The 22880-nt window shown below is 41.8% G+C and overlaps 1 protein-coding gene across 3 annotated transcripts in view; it reads left to right on the top strand.

The window, feature by feature from the left end:
• adcy8 (adenylate cyclase 8 (brain)) overlaps window positions 1-22880 on the top strand; it is a 198123-nt gene that overhangs the window by 80233 nt on the left and 95010 nt on the right. For all 3 annotated transcript variants that reach the window (XM_023977858.2, XM_023977855.2, XM_023977857.2), the window contains exon 3: window positions 12262-12392. In XM_023977858.2, coding sequence (XP_023833626.1) covers window positions 12262-12392 — 131 coding nt within the window. The remainder of the gene's footprint in view (window positions 1-12261; window positions 12393-22880) is intronic.

The raw sequence follows: 22880 nt of genomic DNA on the forward strand, positions 1-22880 counted from the left end.
CGCAAACCAGATGGGATGGCGTATCGCTGCAGAATGCTGTGGTAGCCATGCTGGTTAAGTGTGCCTTGAATTCTAAATATATCACAGACAGTGTCACCAGCAAAGCACCCCCACACCATCACACTTCCTCCTCCATGCTTCACGGTGGGAAACACACATGTGGAGATCATCCGTTCACCTACTATGCGTCTCACAAAGACACAGCGGTTGGAACCAAAAATCTCTCATTTGGACTCATCAGAGCAAAGGACAGATTTCCACCGATCTAATGTCCATTGCTCGTGTTTCTTGGCCCAGGCAAGTCTCTTCTTCTTGTTGGTGTCTTTTAGTAGTGGTTTCTTTGTAGCAATTTGACCATGCAGTCTGAGTTTTTTGACACAAAGATCAACTTTACTAGTTGATCTAGTCCCATCTTAATTACTGTCGTACTGTAATATGATCAGGTGCAGCAAAGAAAGACCTAGAAATGATGCAGCTGGCTCAAAACAAAGCAGCACACCTTTCCCTTAACTGCACACACAGAAGTAACATCAGCAACATGCATGACTGTCTTTCATGGTTGAGGTTTGAGGAGTAATGTACTTCTTCTCTTGTAATCTTTTTAAGAAACATTCGTGTGTTGAAAATGCCAAACCACTTGTATAATCTATTTGCATTACATTTAAAAACGGACAAGCTAAGATTTAAAGTTGGCCTTTTCTACAGAAACAGACCGTGCCTTTCTCTAAGCAATAGGAAGCAGATTATTCAATCAACCTTTTTATCTGTGCTTGATTATGGTCATATTATTTGTCAAAGTGCAGCTGCTACTACTCTTGGTGGCCTTCGTTTTGTTACAGGTGACAGTTTTGACACTCATCACTGCAACCTGTATCAAAAGGTTGGCTGGACTTTGCTAAAGACCCATTGATTTCTACACAGGGCCTGACTTCATTCCATCTTATCTAACTTTTCTGTTAAAGTAGAGACACCTGAGTTGCCTAACACCTTCACAGGATTGGTTAACTCTTGAGGTTCCTAGTCTCCTCCGAACTAGATATTTTTATTTATTTTTACTGCATCGTATTGTTGGAACAATTGTCTGGTGCCATTCGGGCAATTTAAAGTATTGATTGGGGACTTATTTGTGAAGGACTGTAACTGTTTTTCCGGGTGATTTGTTATTATTTATTTGTGCTTCCCATGACTGTGTTTTAGTGTGTGTGTGTATGTACAGTATATATATAGTCACTTTAATAACTCTACCTACATGTACATATTACATCAATTACCTCAACACCTTTGCTCCCTGAATATAGCCCTGCTATTGTTATTTACTGCTGCTTTTTAATTATTTGTTATTCTTCTCTCTTACTTAATTATTTTTTTCTTTAATTATTTTATTAAAACTGCATTGTTGGTTAAGGGCTTGTAAGTAAGCATTTCACTGTAAGGTGAAACAACACCTGTTGTATTCGGCGCATGTGACAAATAACATTTTATTTTATTTTAATTGCAGATTTCTAAGGCTGGTAACTCTAATGAACTTATCCTCTGCAACAGAGGTAACTCTGTGTCTTCCTTTCCTATGGCGGTCCTCATTAGAGCCAGTTTCATCATTGCGCTTGATGGTTTATGCAACTGCACTTGAAGAAACTTTCAAAGTTCTTGAAATGTTCCGGATTGACTGACCTTCATGTCTTAAACTTGTTCTCAACTGGCCTACCTGGTTAAATAAAGGTGAAATACATTTTTAAAATAAAGTAATGATGGACTGTCATTTCTCTTTGCTTATTTGAGCTGTTCTTGCCATAATATGGACTTGGTCTTCTACCAAATAGGGCTATCTTCTGTATGCCAACCCTACCTTGTCACAACACAACTGATTGGCTCAAACGCATTAAGAAGGAAAGAAATTCCACAAATTAACTTTTAACAAGGTACACATGTTAATTGAAATGCATTCCAGGTGACTACCTCATGACACTGGTTGAGAGAATGCCAAGAGTATGCAAAGCTGTCATCAAGGCAAAGGTTGGCTACTTTGAATAATCTCAAATGTAAAATATATTTTGTTTACCACTTTTTTGGCTACTACATGATTCCATGTGTTATTTCATAGTTTTGATGTCTTCACTATTATTCTACAATGTAGAAAATAGTAAAAAATAAGGAAAAACCCTTGAATAAGTAGCTGTGCCCAAACTTTTTACTGGTACAGTATGTGTGTATGTGTATGTTGTATTGTACAGGGCGCATTTGAAAATGAGACCTAGGTCTCAATATATCTTCCCTGTTAAAAAAACGTACATTCCCCACCAGACACGCCACTATGGGTTTCTTCACGGTACCCAAACCAAAAACAAATTTAATGCGTCACTCAGTTATGTATAGAGCCATGTCATCATGTAATGCTCTGCCACCAAGTTTAGCTTTACAAAACAGAGAAACAACATATTCTATCACAGTGCCTCTCCTCCTCTTTCTAAAGATCTAATTTATCTGTACTGTATATAAGAATATGAATATGTATATTGGAAAAGTTTGTAATTTTAAAAACATTTAAATGTTTTGGAATGGCCTAGTCTAAACCCAGACCTCAATCCAATTGAGAATCTGTGGTATGACTTAAAGAKTGCTGTTCACCAGCGGAACCCATTCAACTTGAAGGAGCTGGATCAGTTTTGCCTTGAATAATGGGCAAAAATACCTGTGGCTAGATGTGCCATACCCTAAGAGACTTGCAGCTGTAATTGCTGCAAAAGGTGGCTCTATAAAGTATTGATTTTGGGGGGTGAATAGTTATGCACGCTCAAATTTTCAGTTTTTTTGTTTCACAACAAAAAAACATGTTGCATCTTCAAAGTGTTAGGCATGTCGTGTAAATCAAATGAGGCAAACCCCCCCCAAAAACAATTTTAATTCCAGGTTTTAAGGCAACAAAATAAGAAAATGTCAAGGGGGGTGAACATTTTCGCAAGTCACTGTACATGGGCAGTAGCTAATGGGGATCCTAATAAATTTAACGAAACCATAGCTCTCTTTTCCATACCATCTCCCCTCCTCTCTCTCTTCTCTCTGCCTCTCTGCAGGTGCTCTCTGTGTTGAGAGCTCTTTGCGACTACAGTAAAACACTCCAGCTGTGCCAGCAGTTTATGGCAATGCAAGTGGAGACTGATTTTTAGCTTCTTTACTGGAAACACTAAGACTGTATCAGTAGAGTTTATGGCAACTCAAGTGGACACTGAGTTTTAGAGAAAGGGACCCAGTCATTACCATGAGAGGAATACTTAATGGTTTAATATTGTGCCGCATTTTGTCTTTCAATGGCCTTGTGTTATACTTCATCAAATGTGACACTGGCGCACTGCAAAGAATATGCCGTAATTTCCGTCTCATAATTCAAAGAAGCATGGAGGAATGTCAAAGAACGTGGAGGATAATGTTGAGCGTGCGCGGAGAGAGTTGAAATCGGAGAAAATTTGTCAAGGTCACAGAGGATCATGTTGACGAGCTGAGAGATAGTCGAGAGCTCAGAGAGAAATGCTGCGTGCCCAAAAAGTGGAATTGAGAGCAAGAAATCACATGTCGAGCACACATCTCCCTGCTCTGCTCTCACGTTACTAAAATATGATAGGCACACTTATTGACCAATCATAGTGCCGTTTTGTGTTATAATGCCATTGATTGGCTAGCTAAATGGAAGCCAGGACCCATACAACGTGATGGTTACATCCCCAGGTTGGTACCTAGCCATTTGTCACATTGCAACATGGTGGACTCCCAGGAAGTCGCTTCTTCTCAGGTAAGAGCTAGATAGCTAATGCTATTTCAGTAGGTTTTTGATGATCTCATTATTTAAAGATTTGCCTGCCAGTGGATACCTGTAATGGTACACTCAGTAATTTCCAGTTCCGCTATAAAAAAAATTCTGATGTGATGTCCTTCCTTTGGATTTCATCACTCAATTATCTAGCAAATGTCTACCATATAGCTACTGTCACACATTGTATTCATCCTAGCTACTGTACTATCATCTGGCTTGCTCTATTAGCCAGCTCTAGATATGAGTGCAAAATGTCTATTTTTATATTATCTATAAAGGTTTTAAAAAGTCCATAAATTAGGTAGCAAGCTAGCTAGGTTGGAAACTCCTGGGGAAGAGCTAGCTAATCTAGTTTGCTAGCTAACTAACTCCCACCATCAGCTGAGTTCATTAATATAGCTAATGATAGGTTTCTAGAAAAGAAACAATATATTTGCTAGTTATATTTTAAAGGCTTAAGCACATAATACTCAGACAGAATTTTAGCAAATGCTCTTATCCAGAGCGACTTACAGGAGCAATTAGGGTTAAGTGCTTTGCTCAAGTGAACATCAGATTTTTCACCTGGTCAGCTCAGGGATTCAATCAAGCGAACTTTTGGTTACTGGCCCAACGCTCTTAGCCGCTAGGCTACCTGCCGCCCTAGATAGAAAAACAGGTAACTGTTGCAATTACCAGTAGATCCACACATGTTATTGTCTATATCATGCAGAATTGTCATCTCATTCTTACTTAGTGATTTTGTTCTATAATACAAACGTGGATGATTTCTGTCCCAGGTAGATGCAAAAATCTGTTAACTTTCGCAAGGAAGAAAAAACATGCACAGAGTTCAGTCCACTGGGACTAGGGTTGCAAAAATCCAGTAACTTTCCCAAAATCCCCAGGTTTACCAGAAAACTCGGTTGGAATATTCCCGGAATAAGCAGGAACTCTGGAATCCTACAAATATGATTTCTGGAAAACCTGGGGATTTTGGGAAAGTTACTTGATTTTTGCAACCCTAGTCCCAGTGGACTGAACTCTGTGAATGTTTTTTCTTCCTGCCCAGCACAGCCATCTAATTCAACTTATCATGGTCTTAAATTTAGTCCACAATTAGTTGAGTGAAGTGTTAGTAGAGTGCTGGAACAAAAACCTGTGGAGTCCGGTTTAAAAAAATCTGTCTCTGTCTTGACTACAATTKTCTAAATACAGGTACAACTTTCTTGCTAATCCATGCAGGTTTGTCATTTGATTTCCAAGGAGCCTGGTGGAGATAGATTCAACCATACTCCAAGGCAAGGCATTTCCCACCATCCAGGTTAAGGCCTGCTACCAGCAGGAACATGGAGCACCCCATGTTAGTGTCATGACTGGACACATCACTCACAGTTGAGACCAGCACTGGACGGAGAGCATGTTGTGCTGTTAATGGCCTTGCTCAAGGGCCCAACAGTAGGGGAYATCTTTAGGACATGAACCCAGCAGCCCTCCAGWTGACAGATCAATTCCCTCCTTTTTGARCTCCCTACCGATACTATTTGAAGAACTAATACTCAACTCATATGAGGAGTGGAGAAACCCTATGCACAAWAAACCTGTCTACTAGAATAATCACAGAGACTGTGATTAGAGGGTTAGACAGGATGCCCTGGGCCAATGGGAGGTCACGGGTGAGGGCTTAGGGGTCAGAGTGGGTCAGTTAGTTTAACATGGCCCAGTGCCCTGGATGGATGGAGTTTGCACTTGTAGACCATTCCATTGGTCCTTAAGTGAAAKMTTCACCCATCCGGGGCACCGGGCCATGCTAAACGAAGTCGCCCAGTAAGGGGGTAAGTTAGACATGRAGATACAACTTGAACCAATGGATACGTCTTTGCAACATTTCTGACAGACAGCGCAACACAATGCTAGCGCCACCCCCAACACACTCCTGAAATTGAAAACCATTGAGTTGCTGCGTCTTTTACACATGCATTTGTCTGATTTGAAGGCCCCCTTAGTCCTCAATAATCAACAATGTAATACTTTTTACACGTTAACTCTCTTGCTGTKTCTTTAAACCACACTCAGTACTTCTATCCATCCCTCTCCAGGTGCTACATAGACAGAATGGTTCAAGGACCTCCAGAGCCTTCTGACCAACTACCTGCAATCTCTCCAGAGCACAGAGAAGTAGGCTCTGCTCGTAATAGTATACGTAATGCACCTTCAATATTGCTGTCTGTGTTATAAAGCATATAGTCAAGGGTCACTGGTTAGATTTACTTTACTCACTTCAAAACTTATGCTCTCTCCTCCCTCTAAAGATCTCCCAAACTAACATGCGTCTTTCCCCCGTCACCAGGTTAGTCTGCTGGGCCATGGAACTCTAGAGCAGCACATCTAAACATGCTACCCTGTTGTCAGCAGGCCRTTCCGTGAGGAAGGACATAATGGTCAAGGCTTTCAATGGCTGAATTTGKGGGATGACTAAATGCAATAAAGCGGTGTCTAAACTATGCATGTCAWTGTTTTTTAAATAGTTAGGTTACAAAATAATAACTTTTTCGTAGCCTGTTGGTCTTCACATTTTTACCCACTACTGTGGTAATTTAAACAAACATTCAGACTGTATCAAGATAACAGTTATACAAAAATATTCAAGTCGAATAAAAAACKGAAATACCTTATTTACATAAGTATTCAGACCCTTTGCTATGCGACTCAAATTGAGCTCCGGTGCATCCTGTTTCCATTGATCATCCATGACATGTTTCGACAACTTGATTGGAATCCACCTGTGGTAAATTCCATTGATTGGATATGATTTGGAAAGGCACACACCTGTCTATATTATGTCCCACAGTTGACAGTGCATGTCAGAGCAAAAACCAAGCCATGAGGTTGAAGGAAATGTCCATAGAATTCCAAGACAGGATTGTGTGGAGGCATAGATCTGGGGAAGGGTACCAAAAATGTCTTCAGCATTGAAGGWCCCCAAGAACACAGTGGCCTCAGCATTGAAGGTCCCCAAGAACACAGTGGCCTCCATCATTCTTAAATGGAAGAAGTTTGGAACCACCAAGACTCTTCCTAGAGCTGGCCGCCTGGCCAAACTGAGCAATCGGGTGAGGAGAGCCTTGGTCAGCAAGGTGACCAGGAACCCAATGGTCACTCTGACAGAACCTTCCAGAAGGACAACCATCTCTGCAGCACTCCACCAATCAGGCCTTTATGTTAGAGTGGCCAGACGGAAGCCACTCCTCAGTGGAGTTTGCCAAATGGCACCTAAAGGACTCTCAGATCATGCGAAACAAGATTCTCTGGTCTGATGAAACCAAGATTGAACTCTTTGGCSTGAATGCCAAGCATCACGTTTGGAAGATACCTGGCAACATCCCCACGGTGAAGMATGGTGGTGGTAGCATCATGCTGTTAGGATGTGTTTCAGCGGCAGGGACTGGGCGACTAGTCAGGATTGAGACAAAGACAAACGGAGCAAAGTACAGCGAGATCCTTGATGAAAACCTGCTCCAGAGCGCTCATGACCTCAGACTTGGGTGAAGGTTCACCTTCCAACAGGACAACGATCCTAAACACACAGCCAAGACAACGCAGGAGTGGCTTCGGGACAAGTCTCTGAATGTCCTTGAGTTGCCCAGCCAGAGCCCGGACTTGAATCCGATCGTACATCTCCGGAGAGACCTGGAATTGGCTGTGCAGCATCGCTCCCCATTCAACCCGACAGAGCTTGAAAGGATCTCCCCAAATACAGGTGTGCCAAGCCTGTAGCGTCATACCAAAGAAGACTCAGTGCTGTAATCACTGCTTAAGGTGCTTCAACAATGTACTGCGTAAAGGGTCTGAATACTTATGTAAATGTGATATTTATGTTTTTTATTTTTAATAAATTAGCAAACAATTCTTAAAACCTGTTTTTGCTTTGTCATTATGGGGTATTGTGTGTAGACTGCTGGAAAACAACGGTTTAGTCAATTTTAGAATAAGGTTGTAATGTAAGAAAATGTGGAAAACGTCAAGGGGTCTGAATACTTTATGAAGGCACTATACATAGTCACCTCCGTGACATACCATTCGTCACCAAAGCCGTGTTAGCATTTACTGCTCATGTTGCTGAACAAGCCATTCCCTTTGTTAGTACCACTTATATAAATGGGCAATTCACACACAATATTCAGTTCAWAAGTATTGAGTGCAACAACAGCTTTCAYACTGGTCTGTCATCATGATCCTTTCTAGTGATCTAACTCCCTCTCCACTTGAAATGCAATATCAACAAAAACAGGAATAACAATGTGCCTACTCAGTAACTTAACTAACTAATGAAACACTAATGTGTACATGTACAAGTCTATTCTTTATTACCCACAAACCTCAGCCTCTTCGCAACTTTTCAGTTGCCAATTCATCAATAAACAGTCAGGGGATGAACTTGTTTGGCAAAAAGTGTTCAGTAGTCAGTAGCAAGTCTTTAAAATATAGCTAGCAAATATGTCGTTTTTCTTTTCCAAAATGAACTCACCTGATGGTGGAAGTATGCTCTTACCAAGCAGTTTCAATTTAGCTAGACTCATCCAACAGGCTTAAGCTGCAGTGAAACAGCCCAGCCTGACCCAGACCATGAACCTATTGCATTTAAGCTAKCTAGCTAGTGTGTGTAGGCTTCTGACTTCAACTGTACATGCATGCAGTACATTCGGAATGTATTCGGACCCCTTGATTTCCCCCCCACGTTTTGTTGCGCTGCAGCCTTATTCTMAAGTGGATTAAATCGTTTTTTCCTGGGTCTGCACCCAGTGCCCCATAATGACAAAGCAAAAACAGTTTTTTTGAATTTTTTGCAATATCACATTTATGTAATGTGGATTTTTCTATACAAATAAAAATATGCTTTTTTCAATGGCTCTATCTCCCTGCTCTCAACAACTGATTTAAAAAAAAAATKTAAATAACATTTTATTTATMATTTTAACATAGAACCAACCGGTCATGAAGTGAATCAATATATTGGTACGATATGTATCAACCAGAATGTTTAGTAAGACTTTTTATCAAATGTGAAATGTTTTGGTACCTAATGACCTTTTTATCATCTTTATAGATAATATAAATATATTTGTTTTCCCCTCGCATCTAGAGCTGCTTATTATAGCAAGCCAGCATGTCATTGTAGATTTGCGAGCACACAGAAATCATATCGCGTAGCACAGCTTACAGCTGCTGCATTTTGAGAGAGCGCAGGCAAGTATACCATGAACAGGGAGATGCTGTGCTCGACACTTAATATCTTGCACTCAATTCCACTGTCTTAGCACGCAGCATTTTCGTCTGAGCTCTTTGCTCTCTCTCAGCTCCTCAACATGATCTTCTGCACCCTCAAGACTTTTTATCTGAACTCTTACCTCTCTCCACCTACGCTCAACATTATTTCCCACGCTCTCAACATGCATCGTTGTGCCTTCGAATCGCGAGAGGGAAATTACGCCATAAAAGAAGCACCATTTGCTAAAGTCTGTAGCATACACATGCTTTTAGAATGGTAACACGTTCAATGAACCACCAGTTTATATTGTGTTGTAAATGAATTGATGCAATTGGCGCAAAGAAGCAATGAAAGAGAGTGACTCTGTTAGCACTGATCTGTGACCTGCTAGCACCTCCGCTGTTAAGAGGGAAATGAGGCAACCTCATAGTTACACACAAGAAAACTTTATTGCCATACACACGCAACAGACAGGGAATAGATGTGGGATGCATGTGGTTCTGTAATACAGGAGATAAACAGTAATGAATAGGCTGTACACAATCAGCATAGCATGAGCATGAATCCAATACAATAGCACAGCAAGTGCACTGGTAAGTGCTGTATAAATCAAGGCTAGAAAAGCAGACTTTTTTTTTTAACTAGGCAATTATCATTAACTACGAACAGTAAGTAGTAAACACACAACAACAATAACAAGTTAAAACAATAACAACTCACTTTTGCACACACGCCATCCCACAAGTCCACTCCAGAGGAGTGAAGAGACACTGGCTTGCACAGTCAGAACAGCTGTCAGCTGTCCTGCCCCCTAACAACTTGCCCCTTAGCAACCTATCAGGTCCCAGGTCACACAGGTCAGAGAGAGTTAGAGAGGCAGGTTTATGGTACCCCCTACACTCTCAGGCTCCAGTCATGGGGGTAGGGGAGTGGAGTTCAGCTCAGGGCTGTGAGGTGCTGATAATAGTCACTGGCAGGGAATTCATAACAATCATTATTATTTTGCTCTTTTCTTAGGCCTGTAGCAGAGAAATGCTTTTGGTTATACTTTCTAAGGAGCATTCGTTTATATTTTGCGTTATGCATTTAATAAAATGAAATTGTATTCGTCACGTACACATATTTAGCAGATGTCCTTGCGGGTGTAGCGAAATGCTTCTGTTCCTAGCTCCAACAGTGCAATAGTATCTAGCAATACACAACAATACACAAATATAAAAGTTAAATAATGGAGTAAAGAAATATATAAATATTAGGATGAGCAATGTCGGAGTGGCATTGACTAAAATACAGTAGAATAGAATACAGTATATACATGTGAGGTGAGTAAAGCAGTATGTAAACATTGTTAACGTGGCCAGGGATTCCATGTATATGTMCAGTATATAAGGCAGCAGCCTCTAAGGTGCAGGGTTGAGTAGCCGGGTGGTAGCCAGCTTGTGATGGCTATTTAACAGTCTGATGGCCTTAAGATGGAAGCTGTTTTTCAGTCTCTCTGTCCCAACTTTGATGCACCTGTATTGACCTCGTCATTTGGATGATAGCGGGGTGAACAGGCCGTGGCTCCGGTGGTTGTTGTCCTTGATGATATTTTTGGCCTTCCTGTGACATTGGGTGCTGTAGGTGTCCTGGAGGGCAGACAGTGTGCCCCCGGTGATGCGTTGGGCAGACCGTACCGCCCTCTGAAGAGCCCTGTGGTTGCTGGCGGTGCAGTTGCCGTACCAGGCGGTGATACAGCCCGACAGGATGCTCTCAATTGTGCATCTGTAAAGGTTTCTGAGGGTCTTAGGGGCCAAGAAAWATATATTCAGCCTCCGTAGGTTGAAGAGGCGCTATTGCGCCTTTTTCACCACACTGTGTACCATTTCAGATCGTCACTGATGTGTACGCTGAGGAACTTTAAGTTTTCCACCTTCTCCACTGTGGTCCCGTCGATGTGGATAGGATTGTGCTCCCTTTGCTGTTTCCTGAAGTTCACGATGAGCTACTTCGTTTTGTTGATGAAGACCGAGAGGTTATTTTCCCAGCACCACTCCGCCAGGGCCCTCACCTCCTCCCTGTAGGCTGTCTCGTCATTGTTGGTAATCAGGCCTACTACTGTTGTGTCATCTGCAAATTTGATGATTGAGTTGGAGGCGTGCATGGCCACGCAGTTGTGGGTGAACAGGGAGTGCAGGTGGGGGCTGATCACGCACCCTTGTGGGGCCCCAATGTTGAGGGTCAGCGAAGTGGAGATGTTGTTTCTTACCTTCACCACTTGAACGCGGCCTGTCAGAAAGTCCAGGACCCTGTTGCACATGGCGGGGTTCAGACCAAGGGCCCCAAGCTTGATGATGAGCTTGGAGGCTACTATGGTGTTGAAGGCTGAGCTATAGTCAATGAACAGCATTCTTACATAGGTATTCCTCTTGTCCAGATTGGATAGGGCAGTGTGCAGTRCGATGGCGGTTGCATCGTCTGTGGATCTATTGGGGTGGTATGCACATTGAAGTGGGTCTAGGGTGACAGGTAAGGTGGAAGTGATATGATCCTTAAATGAAAATATATCACGCCGTAGTGTGTTATAAGACTTGCTATGAGCATTCATAAAAGCTCAATGTCTCTTTTAATTGCATATAAATGCTATAAATCCATGAATCATAATGCATCACACACCTGTATCAAAGTACATTATGAAAAATGTATGATGCATTTATAATGCATATATTAAAGGTATATTMATTAATAGAGGTACATATATTAAAGGCCCATGGTTTCTTATGAGAGCATACTTAAATGCATACATGCTTATAGCATTTATAAGGCGGGTGGCTATTAGATGTTTTTATTTTTTACTTGGATGCTGTTTTTTAAAAGGGAAATCAGCAGTTGCTACATTTTTTTTTTTTTTTTACTTGTAAATTAATGATATGCACCCATTAATTCTTGAAGAATATAACTTATAAATACCCCATGATCGTAGTTCAGCTCTTGTACCCTATCAAAATCCCAAATATAACCTTGTTTTCCTCCAATGTTTGTAAACAAAGTAAATGTAAAGAAACACTGTATAGCCTAAAACCATGATTAAAACTATAATTTTAACATCATGGATGGTCAGTCCCTGCATCTGTAGCTCTGTTTTTAATTTTTTTGAGTGGTTACATTTCTCCCCCGGTTATGCCCAAAAAGCTACGTATATTTACCAGGATGCTCCTTTTCTTTACAGGAAAGGCTGGTGTTGTCCGTTTTACCCCGGTTTGTGGTATTGGAGATGATCAACGACATGACAAATGTGGATGACGAGCACCTCCAGCACCAGTTTCACAGAATCTATATCCATCGCTATGAGAATGTCAGGTAAGGCTGTGGCTATTTTGGCTTAAATTGGTGCTTTTCAACATTATGGGAATAGCTAAGTTTTGGGCTGCACCACTACTCCACCACTACCACATATCTACAGTACAAAATCCATGTGTACGTGTGTGTATAGTGCGTATGTTATCGTGTGTGTGTGTTTGCATGTGTCTGTGCCTATGTTTGTGTTGCTTCACAGTMCCTGCGTTTCCATAAGGTGTATTTTTATCTGTTTTTTAAATCAAATTTTACTGCTTGCATCAGTTACTTGATGTGGAATAGAGTTCCATGTAGTCATGGATCTATGTAGTACTGTGCGCCTCCCATAGTCTGTTCTGGACTTGGGGACTGTGAAGAGACCTCTTCTGGCATGTCTTGTGGGGTAAGCATGGGTGTCCGATTTGTGTGCCAGCAGTTCAAATTAGCTCTCTGTGTACATCCAATGGCCAGCCGTGCTGCCCTGTTCTGATCCAATTTCAATTTTCCTAAGTCCCTTTTTGTGGCACGTGACCACTTGACTAAACGGTAAGACAAAACTAGGGCCTGCAGGACCTGCCTTGTTGATAGTGGGGTTAAGAAGGTAGAGCAGCGCTTTATTATGGACATACTTCTCCCCATCTTAGCTACTGTTGTATCAATATGTTTTGACCATGACAGTTTACAATCCAGAGTTACTCCAGCAGTTTAGTCACCTAATCTTGCTCAATTTCCACATTATTTATTACAAGATTTAGTTGAGGTTCAGGGTTTAGTGAATGATTTTTCCCAAAAACAATGCATTTAGTTTTTGAAATATGTAGTACTAATTTATTCCTTGCCACCCACTCTGAAACTAACTGCAACTCTTTGTTAAGTGTTGCAGCCATTTCAGTCGCTGTAGTAGCTGACATGTATAGTGTTGAGTCATCCTCATACATAGACACACTGGCTTTACTCAAAGCCAGTGGCATGTCATCAGTAAAGATTGAAAAAAGTAAGGGGCCTAGACAGCTGTGCTGGTCAATTCTACCCTGTGGGCCCTGGTCAAAAGTAGTGCACTACATAGGGTATAAGGGTGCCATTTGGGATTTACTGTTGAAGTCGGAAGTTTACATACACCTTAGCCAAATACATTTAAACTCAGCGTTTCACAATTCCTGACATTTAATCCTAGTAAAGATTCCCTGTCTTAGGTCAGTTAGGATCACCACTTTATTTTAAGAATGTGAAATGTCAGAATAATAGTAGAGAGAATGATTTATTTCAGCTTTTATTTCTTTCATCACATTCCCAGTGGGTCAGAAGTTTACATACACTCAATTAGTAGTTGGTAGCATTGCCTTTAAATTGTTAAACTTGGGTCAAACGTTTCGGGTAGCCTTCCACAAGCTTCCCACAATAAGTTGGGTGAATTTTCTGGGTGAATTTTCAGTTCTGCCCACACATTTTCTGTAGGGTTGAGGTCAGGGCTTTGTGAAGGCCACTCCAATAACGTTGTTGTCCATTTTGCCACACCTTTGGAAGTATGCTTGGGGTCATTGTCCATTTGGAAGACCCATTTGCGACCAAGCTTTAACTTCCTGACTGATGTCTTGAGATGTTGCTTCAATATATCCACATAATTTTTCTGCCTCATGATGCCATCTATTTTGTGAAGTGCAACAGTCCCTCCTGCAGCAAAGCACCCCTACAACATGATGCTGCCACCCCCGTGCTTCACGGTTGGGGTGGTGTTCTTCGGCTTGGAAGCCTCCCCTTTTTCTTCCAAACATAACGATGGTCATTATGGCCAGACAGTTCTATTTTTGTTTAATCAGACCAGGGGACATTTCTCCCAAAAGTACGATCTTTGTCCCCATGTGCAGTTGCAAACCATAGTCTGGCTTTTTATGGTGGTTTTGGAGCAGTGGCTTCTTCCTTGCTGAGCGGCCTTTCAGGTTATGTCGATTTAGGACTCGTTTTACTGTGGATATAAATACTTTTGGACCTGTTTCCTCCAGCATCTTCACAAGGTCCTTTGCTGTTGTTCTGGGATTAATTTGCACATTTCGCACCAAAGTACGTTCATTTCTAGGAAACAGAACGCGCGTCCTTCCTGAGCGGTATGATGGCTGCGTGGTCCCATGGTGTTTATACTTGCGTACTATTGTTTGTACAGATGAACGTGGTACTTTCAGGCATTTGGAAATTGCTCCCAAGGATGAACCAAACTTGTGGAGGTCTACAAAAATCTTTCTGAGGTCTTGGCTGATTTCTTTTGATTTTCCCATGTTGTCAAGCAAAGAGGCACTGAGTTTGGAAGTAGGCCTTGAAATACATCCACAGGTACACCTCCAATTGACTCAAATGATGTCAATTTGCCTATCAGAAGCTTCTAAAGCCATGACATCATTTTCTGGAATTTTCCAAGCTGTTTAAAGGCACAGTTAACTTAGTGTATGTAAAATTCTGACCCACTGGAAATGTGATACACTGAATTATAAGTGAAATAATCTGTCTGTAAACAATTGTTGGAAAATGACTTGTGTCATGCACAAAGTAGATGTCCTAACTGACTTACCAAAACTATAGTTTGTTAACAAGAAATTTGTGGAGTGGTTGAAAAATGAGTTTTAATGACTCCAACCTAAGTGTATGTAAACTTCCGACTTCAACTGTAGACTAGGACAGCCGTTGTTCATCCTGAAAGTGTAAGACTGTCCTTAGGGACTGTGATGACAAGTGAATATCAGACGAGAAGGCCTATTTGGATAAACTTAATTTCTTCCAAATTTTCATTCACATTTGTTATTACGCCGCCCACCGCATGTGCCCAACAATGCATCTCTTCCAGACGAACTCAATGCATATTTTGCACGCTTCGATAATAACAACACGTACCATGCATGAGGGCCCTAAACGACCCAGAAGACTGGGTGATCTCGCTCTCCGACATCAACATGAGTCAGGTCTTTAATCAGGTCAACACTCGCAAGGCTGTTGGGCTGGACGATATTCCATGGTGCATTCTCAGAGCATGCGCATATCAGCTGGCAGGCATATTCACGGTAATTTTAAACCTCTCTTTGTCCTAGTCTGTAAGTATTTTAAGATTACTTCCATCATTCCTGTTCCCAAGAACTCTAATTCTTTATTTTGTAAACCGCCCCAAGAGATCCATAGACGACGCAATTTTATTTGCACCCACCTAGATAAGAGGAATACTTGGTGAGAATGATGTTCATTGACTACAGCTCAGCATTCAACACCATCGTCACCAAGCTTAGGATCCTGGCACTGAACACCTCCTTCTGCAACTGGATCCTGGACTTCCTGACAAGCCGATCCCAGGTAGTGAGGGTAGGACAACATCTCCTCCGCTGCGCTGACCCTCAGCACGGGGGCCCCACAGGGGTGTGTGCTTAGTCTCCTCCTGTACTCCTTGTTCACCCATGACTGCGTGGCCACGCACAGCTCCAACACCATTATAAAATTTGCTGACAACACAGCGGTGGTAGGCCTGATCACCGGCGACGATGAGACAGCCTACAGGGAGGAGGTCAGCGACAGTGCCTTTTCCCCCTCAGGAGGCTGAAAAGGTTTGGTATGGGCCCTCAAATCCTCAAAAAGTTATACAGCTGCACTATTGAGAGCATTTTGACTGTCTGCATCACTGCTTGGTATGGCAACAGCACTGCCCTCGATCGCATGGCACTACGGAGGGTGATACTAACAGCCCAGTACATCACTGGGGCCGAGCTCCCTGACATCCAGGAACTCTATATTAGGCGGTGTGAAAGGAAAGCCTCCAGCCACCCAAGCCATAGACTGTTATCTCTGCTTCCTCACGACAAGCGATACTGGTGCATCAAGTCTGACACCAACAGTTTCCTGAACAGATTCTATCCCCAAGTCATAAAACTGTTAAATAGCTAACAGAATGGCTACACGGACTATCTGAGTAGACCCTTGTACATTATTTTTTATTTTTGTACTGTCTCTATGCACACTCACATGACTCTACTCTCTCACTCACACACACTGACACAGCAAAACATAGAACATGCACAGACATTTATACTGACTCAACACACACACACAGTCATAATTTATGCTGCTGCTACTCTGTTTATCATAAACCCAGAAAAAAAAGAAATGTCCTCTCACTGTCAACTGTGTTTATTTTCAGCAAACTTAACATGTGTAAATATTTGTATGAACATAACAAGATTCAACAACTGAGACATAAACTGAACAAGTTCCACAGACATGTGACAAACAGAAATGGAATAATGTGTCCCTGAACAAAGGGGGGGTCAAAATCAAAAGTAACTGTCAGTATCTGGTGTGGCCACCAGCTGCATTAAGTACTGCAGCGCTTGTCCTCCTCATGGACTGCACCAGATTTGCCAGTTCTTGCTGTGAGATTTTACCCAACTCTTCCACCAAGGCACCTGCAAGTTCCCGGAAATTTCTGGGGGGGATGGCCCTAGCCCTCAGCCTCCGATACAACAGGTCCCAGACGTGCTCAATGGGATTGAGATCCGGGCTCTTCGCTGGCCATGGCAGAACACTGACATTCCTGTCTTGCAGGAAATCACACACAGAACGAGCAGTATGGCTGGTGACATTGTCATGTTGAAGGGTCATGTCAGGATGAGCCTGCAGGAAGGGGCACATGAGGGAGGAGGATGTCTTCCCTGTAACGCACACCTTTGAGATTGCCTGCAATGACAACAAGCTCAGTCYGATGATGCTGTGACACACCGCCCCAGACAATGACGGACCCTCCACCTTCAAATCGATCCCGCTCTAGAGTACAGGTCTCGGTGTAACGCTCATTCCTTCGACGATAAGCACAAATCCGACCATCACCCCTGGTGAGACAAAACCGCGACTCGTCAGTGAAGAGCACTTTTTGCCAGTCCTGTGTGGTCCAGCGACGGTGGGTTTGTGCCCATAGGCGACGTTGTTGCCGGTGATGTCTGGTGAGGACCTGCCTTACAACAGGCCTACAAGCTCTCAGTCCAGCCTCTCTCAGCCTATTGTGGACAGTCTGAGCACTGATGGAGGGATTGTGCATTCCTGGTGTAAACTCGGGCAGTTGTTGTTGCCATCCTGTACCTGTCCCGCTGGTGTGATGTTCGGATGTACCAATCCTGTGCAGGTGTTGTTACACATGGTCTGCCACTGCGAGGACTATCAGCTGTCCGTCCTGTCTCCCTGTAGCGCTGTCTCACAGTACGGATATTGCAATTTATTGCCCTGGCAACATCTACAGTCCTCATGCCTCCTTGCAGCATGCCTAAGGCACGTTCACGCAGATGAGCAGGGACCCTGGGCATCTTTCTTTTGGTGTTTTTCAGAGTCAGTAGAAAGGCCTCTTTAGTGTCCTAAGATTTCATAACTGTGACCTTAATTGCCTACCGTCTGTAAGCTGTTAGTGTCTTAACGACCGTTCCCCAGGTGCATGTTCATGAATTGTTTATGGTTCATTGAACAAGCATGGGAAACAKTGTTTAAACCCTTYRCAATGAAGATCTGTGAAKTTWTTKGGATTTTTACRARTTAWCTTTGAAAGACAGGGKCCTGAAAAAGGGATGTTTTTTTTGTTGTTGCTGAATTTGTATCCTGATGCTTAGTCACCATTCCCTAATACTGTACATACAGTGCCTTCAGAAAGTATTCAAATCCCTTGACTTATTCCACATTTTGTTGTGTTTAAGGCTGTATTCAAAATGGATTAAATATGTTTTTCTCTCACCCATCTACACACAATACCCCATGATGACAAAGTGAAAACATGTTTTTAGAAATGCTTGCAATTGTATTGAAAATGAAAATATCTCATTTACATAAGAATACATGTTAAATTTAYCTTTGGCAGCCAATACAACTGTGAGTCTTTCAGGGTAACTCTGTACGAGCTTTGCAAACCTGTATTGTACAATATTTTCTCATGATTATTTTCACAATTCTTCAAGTTCTGTCAAATTGGTTGTTGATCATCGCTAGACAACCATTCAAGCCATGTCATAGATTTTTTAATTTAAGTCAAAACTGTAATTCGGTCACTCAGGAACATTCACTGTCTTCTTGGTAAGCAACTCCATTTTAGATTTGGCCTTATGTTTTAGGTTATTGTCCTGCTGAAATGTGAATTAATCTCCCAGTGTCTGGTGGAAAGCAGACTGAACCAGGTTTTCCGATAGGATTTTGCCTGTGCTTAGCACCATTCAGTTGCTTTTTTATCCTGAAAAACTCCCCAGTTTACAAGATTACAAGCATACCCATAACATTATGCAGCCACCACTATGCTTGAAAATATGGAGTTGTACCTCAGCAATCTGTTGTACTGGATTTGTCCCAAAAATTACAATTTGTAGGTCAGTGACAAAAAAAAWCGGATTTTAATCCATTCTAAATACAGGCTGTACCTAGGGTTGCACATTTTGAAGAATATTCAGAGGTGGAAACTTTCCATGGGAATTAACGTGAATATATGGGAATTAACGGGAATATATGGGAATTAATGGAAATATATGCAAATGAATATTAATACCATTTAAATGTAGATGTTTTTTTGCATTGGTTATCTTTACCATATCATATGGAGACAGAAACATAAACCTTTTACCTTATCATAAGTAGACATAATTGCAAATGATTAAATTCTTCCAATAGAAATAAAACAAACAATTTAGTTACAAATTGAACTTAAATGAAATGAGTTGACTCTTCACATGGGATGATTTCACTGAACAACAAAAGAAAGAGAATATTGAATGATCCCCAATGATCCATCGCATCTCCCAAAAACATTTTCAACATACATCTGTAAAATGATGTGTGTTTCCAAACAAGGACCAGTTGCGCTCTGAGGCGGATGATTTTGGTGGGATTTGGAGGATGATGGAGGCAATAGGGGAAAGAGCCTCAGATCCACAAAGTCCCTTCCACCACGTTGCTGATGAGATATTTTGGCACGACTGCCATATTGCATCTCCATCCCAAAGCCCTTGCTTGGAAGTGTACTTCGCCAGACTGCTCACAACCTTGCCCTCATCCAGGCCAAGGTGGCGAGACATGGTAGTGATGACACCATAGGCCTTGTTGATCTCTGCACCAGACAGGATGCTCTTGCCAGCAGACTTGGGGTCCAACATGTACGCTGCGGCGTGAATGGGCTTCAGGCAGAAGTCTTCATGCTTTTTGATGTATTTCAGAACTGCGGTTTCCTCTGCTTGGAGCAGCGGTGAAGTGGGCAGGGCAGTACGGATTTCTTACATCTGCAAGCAGAGTCTGAACATCAGGCAGGACGGCATTGTCTCCCTCAATCCGTGCAATGGCTACTGCTATAGGTTTCAGGAGTTTCAGGCTGCTTACCACTCTCTCCCAAAATACATAACCCAGGAGGATCCTCTTGATGGGGCTGTCCATATCGGCAGACTGTAATATGGCCATTTCTTGGAGAGACTCTTTCCCCTCCATGAGACTGTCAAACATGATGACAACACCACCCCAAMGGGTGTTGCTGGGCAGCTTCAATGTGGTGCTCTTCTTCTTTTCACTTTGCTTGGTGAGGTAGATTGCTGCCGTAACTTGATGACCCTTCACATACCTAACCATTTCCTTGGCTCTCTTGTAGTGTATCCATTGTTTTCAGTGCCATGGTGTCCTTGAGGAGCAGATTCAATGCATGAGTAGCACAGCCAATGGGTGTGATGTGAGGGTAGGACTCCTCCACTTTAGACCAAGCAGCCTTCATGTTCGCAGCCTTGTCTGTCACCAGTGCAAATACCTTCTGTGTTCCAAGGTCATTGATGACTGCCTTCAGCTCATCTGCAATGTAGAGACCGGTGTGTCTGTTGTCCCTTGTGTCTGTGCTCTTGTAGAATACTGTTTGAGGGATGGAGATGATGTAGTTAATTATTCCTTGCCCACGAACATTCGACCAGCCATCAGAGATGATTGCAATACAGTCTGCTTTCTCTACGATTTGCTTGACCTTCACTTGAACTCTGTTGAACTCCAGCAAATGAGTAAATAAAGCATGTCTCTGGTTGTAGGGGTGTATGCTGGGCGAAGAACATTAGGACATCTCTTCCAATACACATTGCCTGTGAGCATCAGAGGTGAACCAGTTGCATACACATCTTGAGCAAGACATTCATCAGCATTTCTCTGACTACGTTCCTCCATTGAGTCAAAAAAACGTCTGATTCCAGGAGGACCATGAGCTGTTGCTATCGATAAGGTGTCTGATTCATTATTTTCACCTCGAATAGAAGCAGAGGGACTTTTGTCATCTGGCACTTGGCCAGATGATTCTGCATCTTTGTTTCATTCTTCACATATGATTTGGCACAGTATTTGCAAATGTACACAGCTTTTCCTTTTACATTAGCTGCAGTAAAGATTCCTGTAAAGATTATTATTGTTTTTGTAAAAACCAAACAAATGCAATTCCATGTACAGATAAATAGTTAAGCAGTTAGATTAAACAACCATGTTTTAAAATGAAACATGTATGGAAACAGGTGAATTAACGCTCCTCAGTTAGCAGGCTCAAGCAAGCTAAAACCCACATGGTAGCAAAAACTAACTAGCAGAAATTGTTAACAAGTTAGAAATTATTTAAACACACTTGGTTGTAGGCAACTATTTACTAGTTAACAAAAAATCATGTATGTCCTATAAAATATATTCACCCCACCCAGTATTGTAATCAAAACTTACCAGAAAGCTTGTAGTCCTTGGCTCAGACAGTGTAGTAGTGTGGGCTCAATAGCATCTCATTCGTGTGCAAGATCTTGAGAATCAGCTGTACATGTGATGGAAGAGTGCACTGCACATGTGATSGAGGAATGCACTCTGCATGTATCCCACAAAAGGGATACACATTTTCAACGAATTTAAGCAAAATTCCCAAATTCCCATGGAACATTTCCGGAAAAATTCCGACCCTTTGCAACCCTAGCTGTAACAAAACAAAATGTGAAAAAAGTCAAGTGGTGTGAGTACTTTCTGAAAGCACTGTATCTAATTCTATCATTCCTGGATCCCTGCACATTGTAAATATGGTATTGGAACGGAACTACTCTTACTTTCTCATGTTCTTTTTTCTTAATTTTATTTCTCGTTTTTGCTCTACCGAATCTTATTGTTTATTTTACATTGATAGTGGTTACTGCATTGTTGGGTTGGGAGCTTGCAGGAATGGCATTTCACTGTGCTTCTGCATTCGACATTAAAACTTCAAACTATCACTCACAATTTACGTAGAAATAGATGCCATTAAACAAGAACATATTTTGGAGAACTGCAGCATTTCATTGCCTAAACTCTAACATAAACGATAATAATAAAATGGTAAGATTTTGAACTTTGTAAGGTCTGTGCCTTCTGCTCATATCCAGAAAAACAGTTATACAAATAGAGTTATGATTAACCAACCACCCTAATATCACCAGGTTATGTCACGGTATGAGTAGAACATTGTAGCATGTGTATCAGTTACAAATTTTACACTTAAGTGAAGAAAATGATTTCCTTATAGTTTTGGACCTTGTCTCTGTGTGAATCTTAAATGCTCTGGGCCCTGCATTTGTCAAATGATTTAAAGTGGAAGTGACAGCATTTTAGCAACATTACATCTTATTAGAATCTGTTTATATACACCCCCAGGAAGAATATGACTCTTTTATTTGTATTTTTTTGTCAAGCGTACACTATAAATTTGTCATGACTCTCCTGTGAGGATTTGAAGATCAGGTTACAATGGATCATCGTCTACCAGATCCTTTTCACCCGCAGAGGGGAGGAGGGATTGATGTGGGGTGTTTTGTGACACCTCACGCCCGGTCGTAAATTGTATGCAGCAGAGGACTCTTTCTGGTCTTTAGTAGTGGTGATTGGAATGTCTCTTTGTTACAGAGACATTTTGCCGCCCCAAAAACTCTAACGTCCAAAAGTGAAAACTGGGACAATATTTCTAGCATCCGGATGTGGGGRATGATGAGAGATGGTCTATGGAAAAGTAATGTTGATTTTGTGATGTCATTAAAAATGGTATAACATGTTTATAATGTAAATATTGTAACTTGAACAGCATACATAAACGATAATATATGTCAGGTTTTTATCCTTTATGTTGTGTAGGAAATKTCAAAGATGATGAGAATAGTTATCTTAAGATAGAAAACTAAAAACTAAAAACACATTCCTAACGAGATCATAGTTTTGATGATACTTTGCCCAGTAAGTAGCCATGCCCGAGGGAGCTCAGATAGCGTGTTAGTGTAACAGTTTAACTTTACGTCCGTCGCCTCGCCCCGACCCGGGCGCGAACCAGGGACCCTCTGCACACATCAACAACAGTCACCCACGAAGCTTCGTTACCCATCGCTCCACAAAAGCGGGAACCACTACTTCAACTCAAGGTCTCAAAGCGAGTGACGTAACCGATTGAAACGCTATTAGCGCGCACCACCGCTAACTAGCTAGCCATTTCACATCCGTTACACTCACCCC

This window comes from Salvelinus sp. IW2-2015, linkage group LG32 (genome assembly GCF_002910315.2).
Source record: "Salvelinus sp. IW2-2015 linkage group LG32, ASM291031v2, whole genome shotgun sequence".
Lineage (NCBI taxonomy): Eukaryota > Metazoa > Chordata > Actinopteri > Salmoniformes > Salmonidae > Salvelinus > Salvelinus sp. IW2-2015.